The sequence below is a fragment of the Gavia stellata genome, chromosome 7 (genome assembly GCF_030936135.1).
Source record: "Gavia stellata isolate bGavSte3 chromosome 7, bGavSte3.hap2, whole genome shotgun sequence".
In the NCBI taxonomy this organism is placed as follows: domain Eukaryota; kingdom Metazoa; phylum Chordata; class Aves; order Gaviiformes; family Gaviidae; genus Gavia; species Gavia stellata.
This window is the reverse complement of record NC_082600.1, coordinates 7,673,627-7,695,529: the sequence shown is the minus strand read 5'-3', so window position 1 is coordinate 7,695,529 and position 21,903 is coordinate 7,673,627. Positions and strand designations below refer to the sequence as shown.

The following is a 21,903-nucleotide window of genomic DNA, read 5'->3' as shown; positions in this document are numbered from 1 at the left end:
TTGGCATTCCGTTTGTTTTGTTGGTTTTTGTTTTTTGTTTAAACGGTTTGTGGGCTTTCTTTAATTTTTATTATTTTTTTTTTTAGGCATCAATTCTGCAAATCCTTCGAAATAAAGGCGACAACGATTTTTATCACGTTTTTTAATGCAGTCTGCCGCGGGGCTGGGCGGGAGGCGCGGGCGGGCGGCGTGTGGCTGGGGAGCGCCCCGTACCCCCCCGGCTTTGGCGAGCGCGGCCGGGCGATTGCAAGCCCCGCTGCTCCGGCCGTGTCGGCAGGCGAGCAGGCACCGGTTAGCTCGGCCTCCCGCTCCCCCCGGTTTGTCATGGCGGTGGTGTCAGATGTCACATTCACTGTCGCTGGATGTGATGGAGATGGCGGAGGTGGCCGCTTTGCTGGAGAGGCTGGCTGCGGGGCTGGAGGCGGCCCCCACCGCCTCCCCGCCGCTCTCCTCCTCCGCTTGCAGCGAGCGCACCGAGCCCTGCGTTAGGACCTGCTGCTGTAGCCTGCAAGGAACCGGCACACACAGCATCACCGCCCGGCCCTCCGCGCCCCGGGGACCCCCCGACAGCCCCCCGCTTTCCCCCCAGGGACTCCCCCGACCGGCACCCCCACGCCGCTGCCCCCACCTCCAGCTCACACCGGTTATCCCAGTCCGGCGGCTCTGCCCGAGAGACTGGGCGCTCTGCCCAGGGCCAGCCCCGCTCCTCGGCCGGCACACTCGGGGGGCGGCTGTCCCCCGCCCTCCGCCGCCTGGCCCCAAACCGGGACTCATCCGAGGGGTCGGTCATTCCCTGTAGCATCTCCCGGGCGGCGGTTCCCCTCCAGCAGGCCTTACATCTTCCCTCCCAGCCGATGGAGAGGGGCTGCGGGGGACAGCACGCATTCCCCCGACGTGCGGCCCCCCGGCTGCGCGCAGTGGCCGTCGGGGCTGCGGGGTGACAAGTGGAACCACCACCACAACCCCCCCCCCGGCTCCTGGAGAGGGGACAACGGGGGGACCCTGCTCCCGGCCCCGCTTCCCGGGGCGTCTGCTTGTGCCGCTCGCGTCGGGGTAACACCGCGCGTTTAGAGCCGCGATTTTGTTCTTGCAGACGAAAGACAAAAAGGAGAGGAGGAGAGAAATGAGACAATTATCCCAAGAAACGCTCCTGGCTGGGGCCGGCGGAGGTTTGGGGCAAGGCGGCTCTCGCACACGAGCGGGGTCCGCAGAGGGGCATTGCCGGCTCTGCTCCAGGCGGATACCTGTGAGATAGGTATCTATGTGTCCGGGCAAAACTTTGACGGGGGGTTTCTCTCCGCTGGATACGGCCCTTCCACCGCCAGGTCCTGCCGGGGTCACGGCAGCTTCGCCAGCCGCCGCGCCCGGGCCGTCTCTCTCCCGCTCCCCGAGGAGCGGCCAAGGGGGAGCCCGGGCGGGGACCCTCCCCTGTTAAAACTAAGTAAATAAGCAGATAGCCGTAGGGTTTTCCCGCTGCTCCTACTTTATCTCGCTGCATTTCCCAAGGAGAAACTTCCCGGCCGCGTTTCCCCGTCCCCCGAGGCGGGGCTCGCCGCAGCGCCGGGGCCGCGCTGCCTCCGCCGGCAGCCTCGCACCGGCCCCCCCAGCCCCCGGCCTCGGCGGGCGGCGGCGAGGCCTCCCTGAGCGGGGGCCCTGTGCCCCGACGGGGCGGGCAGCACCTTACCTGTTCTTAGCGGCTGCTGCCCTGTCCCTTTGCCTGCGGTTTTTGAACCAGTTGCCCACTTGCGTGGGGGTAAGTCCCGTGGCCTGAGCCAGTTCCCGCTTTTTGCTGGGGTTGGGGTAAGGGTCCTGCAGGTACCACTCCCGCAGCAAATGCCTCGTCCGCTCCTTGAAGCAATGTGTCTTCTGCTCGCCGTCCCAGATGGTGCGGGGCAGCGGGAACTTCTTCCTCACCCGGTACTTGTCCACCGGCCCCAGGGGTCGGCCCCGCAGCTTCTCCGCCTCCTGGTAATGCGCTTCCAGCCAGAGGGCTTGCAGTTTGGCGTGGGACTCCTTGGTGAACTTGTGGTTCTCCAGGATGTGGTAGAGCTCCCGGTAGTTCCCCGTGTGGAAGGCGACGATGGCCCGGGCTCTCAGCACCGACTCGTTCTTGTTCAGGGCCTCGCAGGCCGCGGGGGCCACGGGCAGGGACCAGAGGAAGCGCCCCAGGCGCTCGATGTCCCCGCTCTCCTCCAGGGTCTCGCATACCCCGGCCACCTGCTGCGGGCTGAAATTGAGGATGGGCAGCTGGAACATGGAGGCGGCGCCGGGCTCCGCTCCGCGCTCCGCGCACCCCCGGCGATGCCTGCCGCCGCCGCGCACACCCCCGCGGCGGGGAAGGGGGCAGCGGGCCCGGCGGCCGCCCCTCGCTCCGCTTCTGCCTCCTCCGGCGCCGGCGGAGCTGCCGCGGGAGGGACGGTGGAGGGCGGAGAGGCGATGGGGAGCGCTCGGCGGCTCCGGCGACTGGGGGCGGTGGGCAGGGGCGAGGCGGAGGAGGATGGAGCAGGGGGAGGGCGGGCGTGGGGGGAGGGAGGGAAGGGAAAAAAGGGAAAAAAAAAAAGGGGAAAAAAAATAAAGGAAAAAAGAAAAGGCACAAGCCCAGCTCCGCGCCGCCGCCGCGCTGCTGCGGGAGCGGCTGATTTGCTGCCGGGCTCGGCAGATTGGCTCCCGGGTTTCCATGGCGGGGCTGCCACTCACTGTCAGCCGCTGCCAATCACGGCGGAAGGCCCCGCGCCGCCGGCCCGCAGCACCTCCCCGCCCCGGCTCCCCGCCCCGGCTCCCCGCCCCGCTCCCCGGGGCGCCCCGTCCCGTCCCGTCCCGCTCCCCGGGGGCCGCGACCCCGCCGCCCCGCCTCTCCGCTCCGGGCAGGGGCAGAGCGGCTCACCCGCCCCGGGAGCGGCAGGCTGCGAGGCGGAGAAGGGGGGCACCCGCCGCGGTTTGCTGTGGAAAGTTGGAGGGAGCAGCCCCCGCCATGGGGTGGCCGGGACCCCCCTACACCCTCCCCGCTAAAGCTGCGGGGCCCGGCCCGCTGCTGCACGCACAGAGCTCGGCGCACCCGGGGTCGGAGAGGGGGATAAGGCAGGGCTGAGAAATCGGGGAAAAAAACCGGCTGCAGAACAGTGACAGTGATGCTGGGAGTGTCAGTGGCAATGGATGCAGCCGGAGGACCGCAAGAAGAGCGGAGATTTAGGGAAAAACTCTCCCCCTTCCCCCTCTAGGTCACTTCCCATCTCTGTTAAGACGAGGAATTGCCTGCAAAGAGCCCAGCGCCCTTCTCCCTTCAACTAAAGCTTTATACATATATTTTTCCCTAACATTTAAAACCTTATTGTTTTCGGCTGAATGGCCCTGAATAGACGCCGAGAATAGTCGCGGGGAGTGAGAAGTCATTTGTAGGTCAGGACAGCGACTTAAAGCAGATTTCAGGAATCTTTTGAAATATTGATCACCTAGTAGTAATCATTCCCCGCGGGTTTTCCGCCCCCCGCGCCCCGAGCGAGGGACCGCGGGGCTGGGGGCGAGGTGAGCGGCCGGGCGGCCCTTCGGAGGAGCGGGGCAACCTCCAGCCGTCTCGGGGCAGGGATGAAATCGCTTTCCGAGCTGTGAGGATACGATTTGTCTTCTGGAGAGAAGGCGGGGGTGGGGGGGAAATGAAGAAGCCGCTCTTTATCCTACACATAGCTGCTCAGTGGCAATTTCTTCCCCGGAACATTAGGGACCGTGCTCGGAAAGGCAGCATGTATTTTGAATTAAGCTCAATATGTTCTCTCCTCTGCTCTTTGCAATGCCGTTGTTTTTTTTTTTTTTTTCTAGAACGCTTGTCAAAGAAATGCCTTCTTAATTTGATACCTTGACGTTGTCTCTTTCCCCCTTATTTTCTTCTTTGTTTTTTTTTTTCTTACTGTTTTTTGTTTTCCTGTCTTGCCTTCTGTAAGAAAGCTCCTTCGCTAGTTGCCTGTAGACCGAAATTAAAGAGATTTACATTTTCTCCAATCATTTCTCCGCAGAAACGGAGCTGGACTGGGGCTCGCCGTCTTTTCTTTAGTATCAAGTACAATTTGTCTTTTGCTTGTGAAGATTTGGTAAATCAGAAGGCAGATAGATAGCGCAGATGGTCGGAGGTGTCGGGTCAGATTATGGTACGCCTCAGTACAGTGCTAAGCTCATTCTGACGGAAAACCCTGATATTATTTTCACAGATCTACACAGTTCACTTGAAAAAAACCCTTCGAGCCATTTACATCATTTATGTGAGGCTCACAGCTAGCGGGATGGAAAAGCTTTCAATACTGCTCATTTTCATAAAACCCGACAGAGCTGGGGAGACATAAAAGCACACACAAAACTCGCGAGTTCAGAGACACTCCACAGAAACTTAAGAAATAAAAGGGGAGACTCTTCGGCTTTACTTTACCGACCCAGGTTTGATTTGCCGATCCGCTTGGGGAAAAAAGGGGGGAAGAAAAAAATCAGAGAAGAGGAAAATATCATCGGTAAACATTGCTGAGGGAGAGTCCCCTTCCACCCCATCCCTCTCCTCTCCGCCAGGGAAAACCAGTAATTTGAGCAGCTCAATGAAAGATGCCAAATAACCTTTGCGGACAGGGATAAAAAAACCCCAAACCTCCTCGCTATGAGCATCGGGCTTCCCTAGCGAGCGGGTGAGAAGGCGGCGACCTCCGCGGCGCCGGGCGCGTCCCCGCGGGCAGGGGAGCCGCTGCCCCGCCGGAGCCCCCGCTCGGGGGGCGGCCAGCAGCCCCCGAAAGCATCCCGGGACAGGGGCTGAGGGAGAAAAACCTCTGCTTTGAGAGAGGAGGAAGGGCGGGAAGCCGTGTGAATGGGTAGCTAATTTAGACCGGCTAGATGATGATGATGATGATGATGACTAATATTACTGAAGGTCTTTCTTTTTCTTTTTTTTTTTTTTTTTTTTAAAGCATGCACATGATCTGGCGAGAGAGTCACTGGGCTGCAGCCTAATGACCATGAACAGAGCGAGACAGGCTCCATAATGAAAGCCAGGACTGTAGGCTAAAGAAATGAATCCTCATTAAGAGCAGCGAGGGCAGCTCGCAGGGGCGAGGGGCTGTCCCCCAGGTCCCCAGCCTTTGTTTCCCAGAAACCGGCCCGGATGGGGAGATGCTGGCAGCTCTGCTGGGAGCAGAGAGGAAGAAAAAGAAAAGGCAACACCGAAATGGACCCAGGAACCCTGTGTTAACCATTTAAAGGCTGACCCGAGGGGTAAAATCAGCCCAGCCCCAGCAGCTCTGTGCCCTCTCCAGCTGTGAACGCTGGGGTCTGTATTTGGGAAGTGGCACAGACCTGGGGGAACCGGCTTGTCCCTGGCTGGAGAAGGACCTGAGGGCTCCTTCCTCTGTGCCACCAGCGCCGAGAGAGAGAGATCAGCTCCAACGGGGCCCCTCCGGCCCTTTCCTACTGTCTCAGGCGTTTCATCCCTGGCCAGGACCCCAGCAGGCTTCCCCCCGTCCCGTCGCTCCGGAGGAGCTTTACCGCCGGGCCGGGCCGGGCTTTGCCTCCGCAGCGCTGCCGGGCCCCCCGGGATAGACCCCCACCCCCGTGGGACTCGCAGAGAGGCTCCCCGGGAAAGCACAGGGTTCTGGGGTGCCCAGGCTCCTGGCTCAGCCCCCGTGTCTCATTAGAGCTGCCTGCGAGCCTGGGTGTGCACTCGGGTGTGTCCGCTTCGTTTCTGTTTTTTTTTCCCTTTTTTCTTCCCCCCCCCCCCCCCCATGTAATAGGGACACTACTCGTGACATTACTAGCCGGCAATGATAACTACCTTAATTTAGGTCACGGCTCTGACCCTTGCTACAGGTAGCGCGAGGAGTTATCCCTGCAGGGATGGACCCACTGGAGAACGAGGAATAAAACTGCACATTAAAAAAGATTGATCAAAAATACTGCCAGGGATCCATATCGGCCTGACGGCCTGCATGGACACCGTGTGCTCTCTGGCACACACACACACACCCCCAGCCTTAAAGCAAAAATACGCTGAGCAACATATCTATACATCCTCGTGCCAGCAGTTATCAGCTATCCTGGGACCCAGAGTCGCAATCCCTGGGGATTATTTATCTAGAGGGAGTTTCCAAACGCAGCAGAGGTGCGAATACATTTTTTAAACCTTTGATTGGCATTAAGTATTGCATTAAAAAAAAATACCCCCGGGAACGAGAAGCCCCACTTTAAGGGTCTCGGTAGGATTGCCGGAGGTGCGGGAGTTCGTTCAGCGATGCTAACCGAGTCTGCAGCGTTGGCTGAGAGAGCCAGAGTGCAGGCAGTCCCTCGGGCGGGTACCTGGGAAATCAGCCGGGATTTTTTGGCCTTGGATCGGTATCGGCAGGACCCAGCCTGCTGCCGGGGTGCGCTCCGGCTCGGGCAGGGCTGGAACGGGCACCGGGGAGCGGCGCGGCTCCCTGCCCTCAGCCCCGCTGGCTTTTACCCCGCTCCCCCGGGGGAGGTTAGGGGGGATGCTCAGCCGGAGGAGAGTCCCCGCTGTCGCTTATGGAAAAGGTTACTGAAAGTGTCAGCCCCTCCGGGGACCGGGTCCGGGGTTTTGGGGAGCGTTTCCCACCGAGCCACCCGGGAGCTTTGGTGGAGGGAGGACCGCAAGCTCAGGGTGATGGGGTGGGGGATGCGTGGCAGGGAAACGACCCGTGTTTCGATGTGTTTCGCGTGCTTGCCTTTTTATTTTTAAGAGTGCCATACTTGTTGAAATAGCAGCTATCAATCCCTCCATCTCTTCCTAAAAAGACTTCTGTTTAAAGCTGTAATCTGCTTAATATTAGGGAGAGTGTGCAGGTTGGATCCTCGCTTAAATTACCGATAACCGTCGAAAGCACCGAAAAGTCCCTGAAATGCCGTCGGACCGACAGAGATGTTCACACACTTCACTCTCTCAGACCGTGTATTCATTAAATCTTTGTCCCTCGGCGTATTATTTAGGTTACCTGTAATACGAAGTATCAGACCGTGGCTGGTATATTTGATATTAGAATAAAGAAGCACCGAAAACTCAAAAAACTGAATTATTTTCAGACTGGTAAGGAAATACCTTCCTTGTACAGCGCTCTGGTCAAGGCCAGGGCTCCAGGCAGAAAGGATCTGCCGCCCAAGATCTATCTTTAATCTTTTTTAGGCTTTAGCTATGGGCCTGGTTTTAAAGTCCCCGATCCATCGGAATTTCTTTGGGGGCTGCCTTTACCTGCAGGTAAATACACACACCACCAAATCTCCTTTTAAACTGAGGTGTGTTCACGTAAAATCTTCACTCTGCTTAAAACCCCCGGTTTCCACCAGGGTTTTCACCGAAAACCCCAAAAAAAGCAATCAAACAAAAAGCCAAAGTATTTAAATACTAGAATATCTAAATAGAATAATTAAATATCTAGAAGTTTTTTACCATTCAGGTGTCTTTTCCCCCCAGTAAGTCCTTCTTTTCTTTTCTTTTTTTTTTTTTTTAACCTTATTTTTTTCCCCTGGGAAGTGGTTCTTCGGGAAAAGAAGGTATTCTTGCGGCTCCCTTCCCGTGAGAAGCGGGGAACTGAGAGCAGGAATCGTATGGAAAACTATTTCATGTCTATGAAAATGCAAAAAAACCCCTTTCAAATATTACATCTTCTCCCAGGGTGGGGACGAGGGCTGTCACGAAAACACTTATTTAGCAGAAAGCAGGAATGGGGACAATTCGCGTGTTTGGGGGAGGGTGAAGAACCAGGATTAGATACCCTGAGATAGCGCAGTGTCTAAATGCTTCTGGGGCTGAATGTGTGGGGCTCAGTCCGGGAGAAATACTGTGTCACGGCTGCTCTGGGCGCTGGCGCTGAGCTGGACTCCAGCCCTTACTGCTGTGGATGAAGGCTGCTCGGGAACTGGGGTCCCCGGTTTCTGGCGAGGAAGCTCCTCCGCAGCTTCGGGTGCCCTGTGGGAGTCAGCAGCATCACGCCCAGGCCAGTCCCGCTCCCTGGCACCACCCCGGGCTTGGACACAGGACTGGGGCCACCGCGGAGGGTGGGCATCTGCCTGGGCTCCGGCGTTCACGGCGCTGCTTCGAGGAGCGAGTTTATCCGAGAGCAGCCGTATGAGGCCGGGAATCGTCCATCCCTTACCGCGAGAAATTGTCATGCCTCTTTTCTTTTTTTTTTTCTTTCTTTTTTTTTTTTTTTTTCCCCCCGAAAGATAACAGCTAGGAGGTGCTAGGAGGTCCCTGAACCTTGCCGAGTTTTAAGGGCCAGTACTTCAGCCTCTCCGCGTTACCTGCCTTTCTGAGCTGGTTAATCAGGTTGAGAAGAAAGGCACTTGTTTGGGACACGTTTACTCTCTCCCTGTCGCTCTCCAGCCGTCATCATTCCCCCCCGCCCCGTGTCCCCCAAACACTGCAGGGTCCCCGTTCCCCGCCGGTCGTTACACCCCTGTGCGAGTTTAGGCACCGGCCGCTCTCCCCGTGCGGGAGGTCAGCCAGGGGAGGCTCGAGGAGCACACGGCAACGACGCTCCCCTGCTTTCTCTGGGGGGATTTGGCGGGGGTGTCCCGAGAGATCTTCCCAAACTTGATCATAGGTGCTGCTGGGGGCACAGGGTGCCCTGTCCTCTCTGCGGGGAAGGTCCCGGGTTTCCTTGCCCCCTCCGTCAGCTGGAGGAGGCGGCGGGGGAGAAAGCGGAGCCCCCGGCGAGGCAGTGTCGGGGCTCTCCGCTAACGGAGTCACGGGCCTGGGGGTCTGCCAGCGGCGGGGGTGTGTGTGTGTGTGTGTGGTGGTGTTTGGGAGCCCTTTCTGAGTCCTGAATTGACCATATCTCTTTTCAGAGGAATGCAACCCCATTCATCGTTGATTAGAGATGATACTATGAAAGAGTCCTTCCTGCTTGCCGGCTGGTAAAGAAAGTGGTTGTTTATGACTTTGGGGTTGTTTTTTTTAGAGGGATGCTCTTGGGAAGCAAGGCAAAACAAACAAGGCGGAACCAGCGGGACACAAAGCCCTCCTTTCTGCAGCTGCAGAAAGCGTTTTTTGGTGGGTGCAAAGAGATAACTTCGGGTCGGGAGTCTTTGTAATAAATAGATGGGCTAAAGGAGCTCCCGGGCCCTGAAAAGCCCCGGTGGGGAGCAGCTCTTGGCAGTCCTGAGCGGGAATTAACCGGGAAGACCCCCTGCTTTATCCAAAGCCTGTTGAAATGACTGACAACCTTCCGGGTGAGCTCGGGTCCCCGGATCTGTAGGAACCCCAGCCTCCCTTGACACCGCTGCTTAAAATTACCGTGACACCGGGAGGTGTTAATGAACATTGTTGACGTTATCTGCTACTCCGCTGTTAAATTCCTATTTCTAGAAGTTTGGGGGGGTGTCTTTGAGAGAATTGCTTAGGGCGGGACAAAGCTTTGAAGCGATTTCTCCTTGGGTTTTATTTAATGATTTGGGAAGAGGAGTTGCAAAGCAGCAATTGCGGAGGCTTTAGGGGCATCTAGGAATTAAAGTGTCCCTGGGGATCCGGGCAGGGAAGCGGCTCTCGCCCTCGGGGACAGGCAGGGAGAGAAGGTGGGTGGTGGGAGCAGCACGGAGATGCTCTTGGAAGGGATCTCGAGCCTCGCCGCCAGCGCGGTGCGCAGCGCGGAGGCCGCAGGCATGTGGCTTCCAAAAGAACACGTCGTTTTCCACTTGTCTCTCTCTCTCTTTTCTTTCCCCTCCTTCATCTCTGACCTGCAGCCAGGTAGGTCAGCTATTTCTCTTTGAAGCTGCATTTCTTGTTGGTTGAATTGACTCTTCTGAAAGCAGCATCGCATCTGACCGACGCCCGTGCTGCGGATGGCAGAAATACTTTTCTGCTCGTTTCTTTTGTCCTGTTGCTATTTTCCTTGCCCTTTCTTCTTTCATCAGCCATGCTGATGTCTTTTTTTCCCCTCCACCCTGTATCCCCCACCCCCCCAATTTATTTTCCTTTCCTCATTGATAGTCTTAAACCCATCCCCCGCCTCAGTAATCTCAATAGGGAGGAAAAAACAACCCCGTTGCCACCGCAGTTTGGAGGGAAGTATCATGTTCTACTTTCTTCCGTGCCCGGGCTTTGCATTTTTGCCTTGTAACGCTGCACATCAATAACTAAACAGACGCACACAATTTTGTTAGCGCAAGTGGTGCTGAGGCGAGCGGCGAGGCTGCCCTGCGCGGGAGAGCGGCCGGGGCTGGTGATGTCCCCAGCATCTTCAAGGCGAAGCGCTGTCCCGGGATGTGAAGTGTGACGCTTTAGTGCGTTTTTAAACTGTCAGAGGGCTCGGCACACCTTTAGGCGTGAGGTGTGAAGAGGCTTTATGCAGTCCCTACACCTCCGCCCCCCTCACCCCCCCAGCTGGCTCAGCAGCACGCGTGGGGCCCGGAGGGTGGGTGAAGCAAGTTCCACGCTGCGGCCTCTTCTTTTTTTGTGTTACATCCCGGGGGGTGTGTTTAACCCCTCAGCACGTTTCCAGGAGATGCCCCGTTTCAGCGGCGCTGCCTCCCCTCCCCGGCGGCCGCTCGGCTCCCGCCCGCCTGCGCGCTCTCCCCGGTAGATGGAGCATCCTCATCGCTTTTCAGCCACGGCCGGCGCCGCTGGCTCGGCCCTCCGCCCCGAAGCCCTCGGAAATGTTGATTTTCCCCTTACAACTGTCACTGTTAAGGCAAACGGGCGGGTTTTGGGGGGACACGCACCCCGCGGATGTGCCCCCGAGGGAGCGGCGTGCTGCGGCTCCTGGCGATGGGCGGCGGCCCCCGCCGGGCGCTGCTTGTTGACCTGTTGGCAAAATGGCCTCAGCCGCTCCTCCCGGCAGGTGAAGCCGCTCCAGGTTTCCCAGCGGAAAGCCCGACGGCAGGCAGCGGCCACCCTCGCCCTCACCCACCCGCCCCGGCAGGGAGGGCGGCGAGGCGGCGGCGGGGAGGTGACACCTGCCGCCCTCGCCGCACCGTTTGACGGGGCTGAGCTGCCGTTGCTCCAGCCCGGCTCCGCCTCCTCCTGCCGGCTCCCCGACGCCTCTCCCCTCCGCCCGCCTAGGGGCGCGGGGGGCTGCCCCGCCGTTTTCCCCGCCTCGCCGGGGTGGGGCACGGGCCGCGGCCAGCTGTGAGGGAGAGCGACGAGGCGGTGCTCGGCCCCCGTGGGGGCTGGAGCGGGCCCTTCGCCGGGGTGCGGGGCTCGTCCCGGGGTAGGTTGGCGGCGGCTCTGGGCCGCCGATGTTACCCTCGGGGACGAAGCCGAGGGAGCGGGGCGGTGGCCATGCTCCAGCCCCCTCAGCCTGGCGGCCTTGGGTGAGGCCCTGGGCGGCTCTCATGACTCTCCTCGCCCTTCCCCTTCTGTCAGCGTCTCAGGCGGTGCAGAGCCTGCACGTCTTGATCACTTTCCAAGTGTTGATGGCCCCCCAAAATGGAGAGAGGCCACCTGGCTGCCTCGGCCCCGTCACCCCTCTCCGCAGTGGGGGACCCGCTCCCCTTCTCTTGCGCCGCCATTTTGTGGCGCTCATCCCCAGCCCCTGTGGTATCACACAGGATGTTTTTTTCCCTCTTCCATTTTGACAAAAATCAGTTTAATTTCTAAATTCCAGGAGTTTAGGGAATAATCTACAGCAATATCCTTTTGTTTGGTATGTGCCCGACTGAGTAAAATGTGGCAATCCAGGAGGTGTTTGACTTTCTGAGGACTTGACAGATACATCGGTAGTAATGCAAGCACAGTACATAATGCACAGTGGCAATGCGCTTTAAAACGTAAGTGTTAGAAACGGGGACTTCATAAATGAAGAGCCCTACAATTATGTTAACTCAGATGTAATAACTAGAATTGTCACTGGTCAGGAAAGGGCTTTGGTGTTGTTAGAAACGGTGAAAACAGCGGTGGGTTTTGAAACAGATGACACGTCCTCACCTTGAATGCAGGGTTCAAGTCTCCTCACAGCGTTCCTAAAACGGTGTTGCAGAAGAGGGGCAGAGGAACATAAACGGCACGACGAGAGGCACAATTCTTTTTAACAGAGATGAAAAGGTAGTCCAGAAATGTGAACTCTACTGAATTTCAAGAAGAATCAAATAACCAGTCACTTAAGAGAGTCTTAACCAACAGCACGGGAGAAATACGGCTTGCTCTCAAAACAACTCTGCTGGAATGAAAATTATTTATATAAACCCAACAGAAATTAATACTGTTGCACAGCTGGCAATGGGTAGAATTGAGGGTTTGATTTTAAGGAAGAAATATACCTGATAGATTATGGGTATTTTTCACCTTTTAATGAAGAACCTAGAAATGGCCGTTGTCAGATTGGACATGAAGCTACTGCTGTAACTCTGCTGTGAGAAGTGGCATTAATGTTAGAGTTATGATAATGGCTCCATCAGGCAGTTTGTTTCTGGTTTCTGCACTCAATGCCATCTTGTCATACATGGAACTTTATTGCCACAATTGAATTCCATATAATTACATTAATGTGATACAAAAATGCAAGATGCATAATAATATTTTTCTTCTGGCAGCGTTCTGAATAGCACCATTAGAAATAATATATGCAGTTTGAAGCTGTTTTACCCATTGCTGTGTATTACATATTTGTCTTTAACAAAAATAACAGCACCATATGAGAACATCCTCTGAATTTGTCATCCAGAGTTGGCTAATGGTTCAGTGCTACTTTTCTCCAGCAGGACCAAGAATCAATCTTTGCTACTGGAAGTCATCAATTGTCCAAAATTTAGATGTCTTTTGTTTCAGGCTGGTGTTAACTACTGTTTTAAAATCTACAGCCGCCCTGTAGAGTACCAGTGCAATTGAATCTCTCAGCCCTTTCTACTAGTGACACATGTATCCTCTTAATTCACAACACAGAATAGCATTTGTCATTTGCAGTTATGTTACTTCATTTTAACAATATCCAGAATAGCAGGTATTTTACATATGCATGCTTTCAGAAGCATTGCAATTTTCTGCACTTTACCCTTTACCTAAATGGTATTGTAAAATTACAGAAAAAATATTAAATAGTCATTTTAGTTCTGTTTCTCTCTTCTACAAAAGCATTGAAAAGATAAAATTAATTGTAACTCTCTTAGTGACTAGATGATAGAATAGTATGTATCTTAATAATGTGCAGCTGTACAGTCTGCTCTATTGGTGAACTTTGTGTTGTGATTTATAAACCAATGAATAGAAATTCTTCGCTGCTTAAAGTAATGTTTGTGCTTTTTATTTTGCATTCATCTGTGTACGCCCCAACGTCTTGCAGTTTTTATGGGAACTGTCAGGGAAACAACTAACAAACATTGTTAAACTGTTTCTAGAGAACAGATTTTTAGTATATGCGCCAAACTAATTTTTGCATCTGAAAGAATTACTTAGGATTTTCTTTCACATCATGTAAAAGCAAAAATATTGACCTGTGGCTTGAGGTAGTATTTCTTAGTATTTTCAGAGAATGTTTTGTTTACTATCTTAAGTGTTTCCAGGCACCAGGAACTAGGGTTCCAAGCTTTTAAATACATTTGGTAAAACTATTATCTCTTTCTCAGAGTTTTTATCACCGCCTATACTAATCCAGTCACTTGGATTAGGTGTTCTGATCCTCACTTAACTATTAGGCAAATTAATTTCTGTCAAACATCCAGCATTTTAAATGCTCCCCCCACCCCTTCCCATTTCCACAGTCTCAGTGCTACAGTATGTAGCCTTAATGCCACTTCAGTTCAATTCTGCTGTTGTTTTCTATTCCACTTTATCCTGGATTAGGATCTCATCCTCATCACGAATTTGTTGTGGCTTTACTTTTCGCACAATACTGAGGGTATGGCGAAGCCATTGTGGAGCAGTTAAGTATCAGGTAACTTTGCTTAATGTCAAGTATATCTGAGCTAACTACCTGCATTTAGTGTGTTCTGATAAAATGGTGATTGCATCCTTTTTAGGAGACTACATGACTCCCAAACTGTTTAAAAACTCACAACTGAATTTCTGCACATAGTGGCACTGTACAAACAGAAGAATGGATTTGTAATAATCTGCTTTCCATTGTATGTGAGTTCTGTCTTTAATCACACTTTATAGTGTGATTAAATATAGGCATGTACTTCCTGATTTGAATGTACTTTGCAATTACTACAGGAGGAGTAATCTGGACAGGCTGGATCGATGATCTGGACAGGCTGGATCGATGGGCTGAGGCCAACCGGATGAAGTTCAATAAGGCCAAGTGCCGGGTTCTACACTTCGGCCACAACAACCCCAGGCAACGCTACAGGCTTGGGGATGAGTGGCTGGAAAGTTCCCCTGCAGAAAAGGACCTGGGGGTGTTGATCGACACCCGGCTGAATATGAGCCAGCAGTGTGCCCAGGTGGCCAAGAAGGCCAACGGCATCCTGGCTTGCATCAGAAATGGTGTGGCCAGCAGGAGCAGGGAGGTGATCATGCCTCTGTACTCGGCTCTGGTGAGGCCGCACCTCGAATACTGTGTTCAGTTTTGGGCCCCTCACTACAAGAAGGACATTGAGGTGCTGGAGCGTGTCCAGAGAAGGGCGACGAAGCTGGTGAGGGGTCTGGAACACAAGTCTTATGAGGAGCGGCTGAGCGAGCTGGGGTTGTTTAGCCTGGAGAAGAGGAGGCTGAGGGGAGACCTTATCGCTCTCTACAACTACCTGAAAGGGGGTTGCAGAGAGGTGGGTGTTGGTCTCTTCTCCCAAGTGACTAGTGACAGGACTAGAGGAAATGGCCTCAAGTTGCGACAGGGGAGGTTCAGGCTAGACATTAGGAAAAAGTTCTTCACTGAGAGAGTGGTGAAACACTGGAATAGGCTGCCCAGGGAGGTGGTAGAGTCACCCTCCCTGGAGGTATTCAAGGAGCGTGTGGATGTGGCATTGTGGGATGTAGCTTGATGGACATGGTGCTGTGTGGTGTTGGGTGGGTTGTGGCTTGTTATTGTTGTTGTGTGGCGTGGGTTTTTTGTGGTTGTGTTGTGTTGGGTTTTTTTTTTTTTTTTTTTTCCCCCCCCCCCCAGGTTGGACTCGATGATCTTACAGGTCTTTTCCAACCGTACTGATTCTGTGATTCTGTGATTCTGAGTGTACCGAATGGATAAGTAGCTTTTCCATTACCAGCATTGCTGTCGATAGGCTTAGTAAACCAGCTGGAGTAGAGGCTCCACATCTTGTACACAAGCATCTTTTCTTGCACACAATCATCTTTTCTTGCATTCTTCATGCCTTCTAAGAACATTAAGCCTCTCAAAGGTAGAACTGCTCCAGGAACAAAGCTTTACCTAAATGATACAGCTCCTTTTTTCCTAACTATGGTTTAGACTTTCAGTGAGTCCATTACCACTATCAGTGAGAAATTTGTTTCCACTAAAGTGGTTTGGATACTAATTCAAATGCAGTTAAAACTTTTCTTTTCCCTTTTATTTTAAAATGCATGGTATTGTCTTGCAATTTTGACTTCTTTATTGGCTCAATAAAGTTTTTGACTATGTAAATCCTTGACTTGCATTTTTCTTTTGTAGTTTACACAATGAGTGACAGGCTTTTGAACAACTTGGACAAACTTCTGCTCGAGTGTGGTAGGTCATTATATCATATATTTTTTAATTAATAATTACTAATGCAGTACATATAGTTATGTTTTCTGCTGTAAACAGTTGTATTAACTTCAAATAAATTTATAATATTAAGGTTTTGATGTTTGCCTACATAATGTTTTGTTAGCTGTGAGGTCATGGAGAGTGATACTAACAGCTATTTAATAATAAAATTGCTATTTAGATATTTTGTTAAAATCTTTGTTAGTGTTTGTGCAATTAATGCTGCACAACATACATTTGTTTCTCAGCTCAACTCGTATATATATGTGTGTGTGTATATATGAAAAAGGGTTTATTTTCTTCTTAGTTTTCCAGCTAGAACAAACTTCTTATGCTAAGGAACATGTGAATCAACAGATAAATTGTAAGTAGTGATAAATTATCATTTTATTAGACATTGAACACACTGCTTTTGTTTCATTAGTCCTGGTACATGTTCTGTGTTTCAGGGGCGGAAGCAAGCCTAATAATGAAAGCTGTCCCGTGTCCTGCTCTCACCCTACCTCATCTTTTGCCATCAATACTTGCTCATTCTCCCTAGCAGACTTTGCTTTTGCTTGTGACTTTCAGCTAATGCTCTTCAGCTGTCTCATGGACAGCCAGTTTCATGCTGCGCCATTTCCTGCTCTTACTCTGTAGCTCCTCACAGTCACTGGCAGTTCTTTGATTCAGCTGTGCTTGCTCAATACATCTGCCACTTGCCTCCCTTTTTTTCTTCATGTTTTTTGTTCTTTCCAGATTTGGACCTCTGCCTCACCGCTTCTTCTCTCTTTCTGTTTTCTTATAATAATGAAAGTTTTCAGTTGCTACTACCTACTCAAGCCTGGTTCTTCTTTTCTGCAATCAAGCAGCTGCTAATTTTATTTGAAATTCAAAACAGTAAACCCAATGAGAAATTCTTGCTCCACATCGAATTCTTTTTCCCCAGGACTAACAGACAGCACAATATTATGGACTTAGCTCTGGACGGACTTTTTTTTTTACCAGGCTACTATGTGGTATTACTCACTCGTGAGAATGGTTGTGTTAGAGAAACTATTCTTTAGACAATCTGATGACATATGTGCTCATCACTGGTACTTCATAGGTACAGACTGAAGCTCATAACCTTCAGGAAAAAGAACAAGAGAGAGTTCTGGTCTGACTGGTGTTCCTCTTGATGGCAGCATTTCTAAGGATCTTGACTGATATGTCAAAGCAAGTACTTATTCATTAAGAAGATTATCAGTATTAAATTGAAGCATCTGAAACATTAAAACATCTGTAACACTAAACTTGGTACACGTAGAATTCTGTTTTAACTCCTCAGTCACATAATTGAACCTTAGAGTTGAGGTTTTTCTTAACGTTTATGCAAGCTTATGGTAAATGAGCATGTTTTTAGGGAAAATCTAAAGGCTGTGTAGTAACATGGCATAGCTATTTGTGTTCAGAGATACCTAAATATGTGTGAACTCAGAACCAACACTCAGACTTTTAAAAGTTTGGGTTAAATCTTTCAAAAACTTACCCAGAAATAGTTACACTGATTTAATTTCGTCTCTGTGTGAGTATTACCTGGCAGAGGAACAGTTGTAGCATTCAGCCTTGGACTTTTAGTGTGAGATTCATCAGGCTTTTTGGCTAAAGCCCCTTTATAACCAGTGGAGGGAAGTAGGCACTTTTAGGGTGTGATTTGTTTCATCCTGAAGAAAGAGTTTAAAGTAGGTTAGACAACGTAAGCTTTAAAAAATGTCCGTTGTCTCTGCTGAGTGCGGCTGGAGCCATGGGTTAGATGCAGATGCTTGCATCGTAAAGTTGGGTGAGATAGATCTCATCCACAAGGCCCTTGTGAAAGCAAACGGTGGGTAGAACAACTCACACTTGTCATAGAAGTGCTCGTCTATCGAAAATACTAAGTGGAATGTTAAGTGTATAGCTTTGCTTATGTAATAGATATTTTGTTAATACAGTTATGTTATATCTTGGTAAATCTCAAAATGTCATCTGCAGGATACTTCCAAATACACCTGTGTTTTTATAGAAATGAAGCATATGTCAGTTGTCCGATAGTTATGCTTCATGCTAAGTAAAGGCAAGTTACTGACTTAAGATATTGAAAATATGAAGTTATTGAAGATGTACAGGATAACTCAAGATACTGAAATATATCGAGAATCTTTTGCTTTCACTGGCTGCTGTTTCTCTCTGAGAACTGTTTTTTCCTAGTATAAATGCAGCTGGCATTGAAAGTGAATATATGGCAAGTACTGCAAAACCAGACTCAAACTTCAGGATGACCTGAAGTTCTAGAGCAGTAATTCAAACAACTCAAGACACATCTCTCATAACTAAGATGCCCTTCCCGGTTAAGTAGATGAGAAGGGCGTGATGTCTGTGATTGACTTCTGTTTAGGGTCACCAACTTTGGTGTACAGCACATCAGGGCAGCGCTGATGGCAAGGGATGATTTGGCACTAATAAGTTTGAAACCTCATATGAAAAAATAAGAAACAGCACAGAGAAAAAAATTAGCACCTAGTTGTGCTCATTGCATTGCATTGCAACGTGAGCATGCATGATAGCTCTCACAGCTTTTACTTGTGTGACAGAGAACACTGATCTTGTTCAACGATACGGGTTCTCTACTAACCTCTCATTCAGAAAATGTTGTCAGCTGTCTGCTCTTAGATATGGCAGAAATAAGAACCTGCCTTAAGAACCTCTGCAAATATCATAGTGCTTGAGGATTTGTTGTTATAATGCATGTTTTTCATAATTAACTTCTGTCTCCTGTATTAATTTGTCACACATTACACATTACCACCTTGAGTAAATTCCCTTTTTATTTTAATTGCTCTGTTTCTGTTTCTAGTAATAATTTGCTTATATGCCATTAGTGATGCTTTCATTTTTCCCTTCTTGTAGTCACCTTTCCCATTCAAAACATTTGAGTTTTTGGACTTCTGTAAAAGAAAACAAATGTTTGAAAGAGACCTTTTATCTCAAGCAACTTTTGTACTCCAGTCAGTCTCTTCAGTTGCAAGCATTACCGAGGGCAAAGTGGCTTACACTCTGGTTTCCCTGTACACTACTTCTAGTATCTGCAGATGCTGTGGACTGCAAAAACTCTGACTGTTGAATGCTTTGATTTCTACCACTAATAGTTATTTCAGTTTTATATAGACTGGGATGCACAAACAGCAGAAATAATTTTTTTCTTCCAAAGTCAATCTCACAATATTAGATGATAATTAAGGTACTCACCACACAGCTGAAACTCCCTAAATTTTTGATTCACTTTGTTGTTGCTTTGCTTAATTGCAGGCTGTCGACTCATCTGGCACTATCGAGATCAAGTATTTTGGAAAATATTTTGAATCATTCTGAATGTAGACTTTTTATTTCATGGATATGTTGAAAACACATATGCTTACTTTTTTATTTTTATTTTTCATTTCAGTGTATACTGTAAAAATCACGGAAAAAAAGAATGAAATCGCTAGGTTGCAGGAAAATATAAATAACAGCAATGATGCAATTGCTGATTTGCTCAAGCAGAATGAGAGTAGTAAGGAGAGCTGTAATGCGTAAGTATAATATAGCCTGAACTTTGAGTTATAGATGGCATGAAGAAGTAGTGTAAAAATATGTATGTCTGTATTTAGACAGCAGTGATGTTAAAGAAAACTTCAGTATTCTATTTTTTTCAAGATGCAAATCATCAGGTAGAAAAATTGCAGTGTTATCCATCCCTTGAAAAAGTAAATTATTGAAAAACAGACTACATTTAAGTAGGTTTGTTTTAGATTGTATTAGAATCAATAGTTTTCAGTGATCACAGGTACTGTCTTTGCAGCATGCTAAAGTACTCAAGTAGTAAGGTAATAGAAACCTAATTTTTCTATATTTGGATGTATCTGAGTTCTGTCAAATTTGAACATTATTAGGAATACTGTTAAAAAAAGGTTTTTTTTAAACTAAAATGTTATTAACTATCAGTGACAATAAGGCTCCATTATGTTGTTCTTTGTTTAATTCTGAATTGGGCTTCCTGAAATTGAAGCATCTTTCTATTCTTTGTTCACAACATGTTTCACATTACTTTTTGTTCTATACATGTTGTCTCCTAAGATGTTTCATAACTGCCTCTATGTACAGATATGTGTGTAATTCTACTAGCAGATTTTGGTATAATTTTTACCACAGACTGCAAAAATGTTCTTCTAGGCACACTGTTTTGATGAACGCAATGGGCTGCAGTTCAGTTTTCTTCATAGAAATTTTTCTATCAGATTGTTAGTGCAAGTTTTAAATGCAGATCAGTTTTGAGTCTTAGCAAGTTTCTTAGTTAAGTTTCTCAAGCAAGAATTTGGCTACAAGGAGTTTTTTCTTACTGACATGGAATGTCTAATTTTTAAAAATGAAAATCTCAGGTGTTTGCAAGGATAGCTAAAAAGGCAAATCTGTATTTGACGATACAGAGAGTTTGGTCCAGATGATATAATCCTGTCTTTTCACTGCAGTGTTCACCTCTCCACAGTCTGTCTAGTTCCTTGGCAGTTGAAGTGATGATTTGTTAGCAAATGTTACCTGTTTTATTTTCTTGCAATTCTATACCTAAAGATAAGTACCTGAACAAAAATGTTTATAACATATATCTGAAAATTTTTTTAGGATGTGAATGGAGAATGTGGGTGTTTCTAAGAATAAAAATAGAAGTAAAGATAGCATCAGGGTCCTTTCTAGGTTTATTTTGAACTATCTGAAAACAGAAGAAAGAATGGAATCACTAGTGAATGAAGTGGGTATAGTGGCTAGCGGTTTGAATCAATTGCCACACCGTACTCATTTGTAGTTTTATCATAAGTGTTAGGGAAAGGTTTGACCTTGACAAGAAAATTCCAGTTTTCCTTTATGTTAAATTATTGCCTCCAATGCAGTATATAGAATGACCACTTTTGTAAGTTTCTGAAACCATCCACACTACTTCCTTAGATATCTTTTGAAGCTGTGAGTCTGTTTGCAAATCACAAACTGTTAAGTGATGCAAATAAAGAAATAAAAAATTAAGGGTAGAACTAAGGCTCTGATCTAAATTTTAATAATTGAATTCAATGGGATTTGGCTCAGGTCCTACACAGAATAATTAATGGTATTAGTGTAAAGAGACTGAAAATGAGGAGTGACTCATTAATGAATACATGTATTCACAGAAGGACAATGCTTGCAGAAGAGTAGAGACTTTGACTTAAATTACTGAAAATGTCATTTAATGACATACTGAAAACTGTGATAAACAAGCCTTAGCTATAAGGTCAGACAATAACCAAGCCCTAGCTATAAGATCAGACAATTAGAACACTTACATAGTAGAATCTTCTTAAACTTCTAAAATTTAGTCTAGTTGATACTCCATATATACTGGGCATGACTCTAATGTTGATTTTGTAAATTCAAATCTTGTTTTGGAGTCACAATCAACCTCATCACTGACTAATTGCCAGTAATGCTCAATAGAGCTCACAAAGAAACAACATTTTGTCTGGATTACCAGACATCGTAAGTATATTGAGGCATGGTTGAAGACTTTAAACAAAAGACGGGATTCCTATATTCAACAAGTCTACAGAAAATATGATATATGAGTCAGGTGTATTGGGATACTACTGTGTTTTCTAAAGAAATCCGTATTGGTCTATATAACAAAGAACTGAAGGCACAAAATGGCCAAAACAAAGCATATATTTTTAGACAAGTGATGACATTTTTGTAATAATGATTAAAACTAGAAGTGTGGATCCCAGAACAATAAGAAGTGGTGAAATACTGCTGATGGAACCTTTTCCAATTTCATTGTTTCTCTTCTATTTTCTAAATTTGGGTGCAAGGATGATGAGATTTAATGGAAATTAAAAAAAAAAAAGCCAGATGAACTGAGAATGTTGCTAATTTGGGAAAGAAATTGTTGTCTTGTCCCACTAGCTAAACTACAGGATATTTTTAGTGCTTTCTGATTAGTGTGGATAAAGATTTTTTTGTACCCTAGCTGATGAAAGGAAGGACAAATAAATGTGATAGCTACCAAGAACCTCTGTGAAACAGCGATGCTTTTAACAAACTAGTAGATGAGCTACTTGCATCCTGTATACCTTGTTCTGTTGCAAACAGCATTCTTGTACTATGTGTTTTTTGCATGTCTGCAGTATAGATGTGAACACAAAATATAACGCATAGCATGGTATATACTTTGATTAATAAAAACTCTATAGCTTTTTCATTGCTTGTTTTTTTTTTTTTTCCCCCCCTCCAATGAAAGGCATGGAGCTTTCTG

General features: G+C 48.6%; 2 protein-coding genes across 2 annotated transcripts in view; one reads left to right on the top strand and one right to left on the bottom strand.

The window, feature by feature from the left end:
* Nucleotides 1-336: 336 nt before the first annotated feature.
* Nucleotides 337-2,256, bottom strand: SIX6 (SIX homeobox 6). The gene is made up of 2 exons (XM_059819734.1): nucleotides 1,685-2,256; nucleotides 337-505 (listed from the first exon to the last, which is right to left on the bottom strand). The coding sequence occupies exons 1-2, from the start codon at nucleotides 2,254-2,256 to the stop codon at nucleotides 337-339; spliced, it is 741 nt and encodes a 246-aa protein (XP_059675717.1).
* A 7,317-nt stretch (nucleotides 2,257-9,573) lies between these two features.
* C7H14orf39 (chromosome 7 C14orf39 homolog) overlaps nucleotides 9,574-21,903 on the top strand; it is a 36,821-nt gene continuing 24,491 nt past the window's right edge. Inside the window, exons 1-4 of the mRNA XM_059819482.1 lie at nucleotides 9,574-9,721; nucleotides 15,513-15,569; nucleotides 15,898-15,954; nucleotides 19,033-19,159. Coding sequence (XP_059675465.1) covers nucleotides 9,574-9,721; nucleotides 15,513-15,569; nucleotides 15,898-15,954; nucleotides 19,033-19,159 — 389 coding nt within the window. The remainder of the gene's footprint in view (nucleotides 9,722-15,512; nucleotides 15,570-15,897; nucleotides 15,955-19,032; nucleotides 19,160-21,903) is intronic.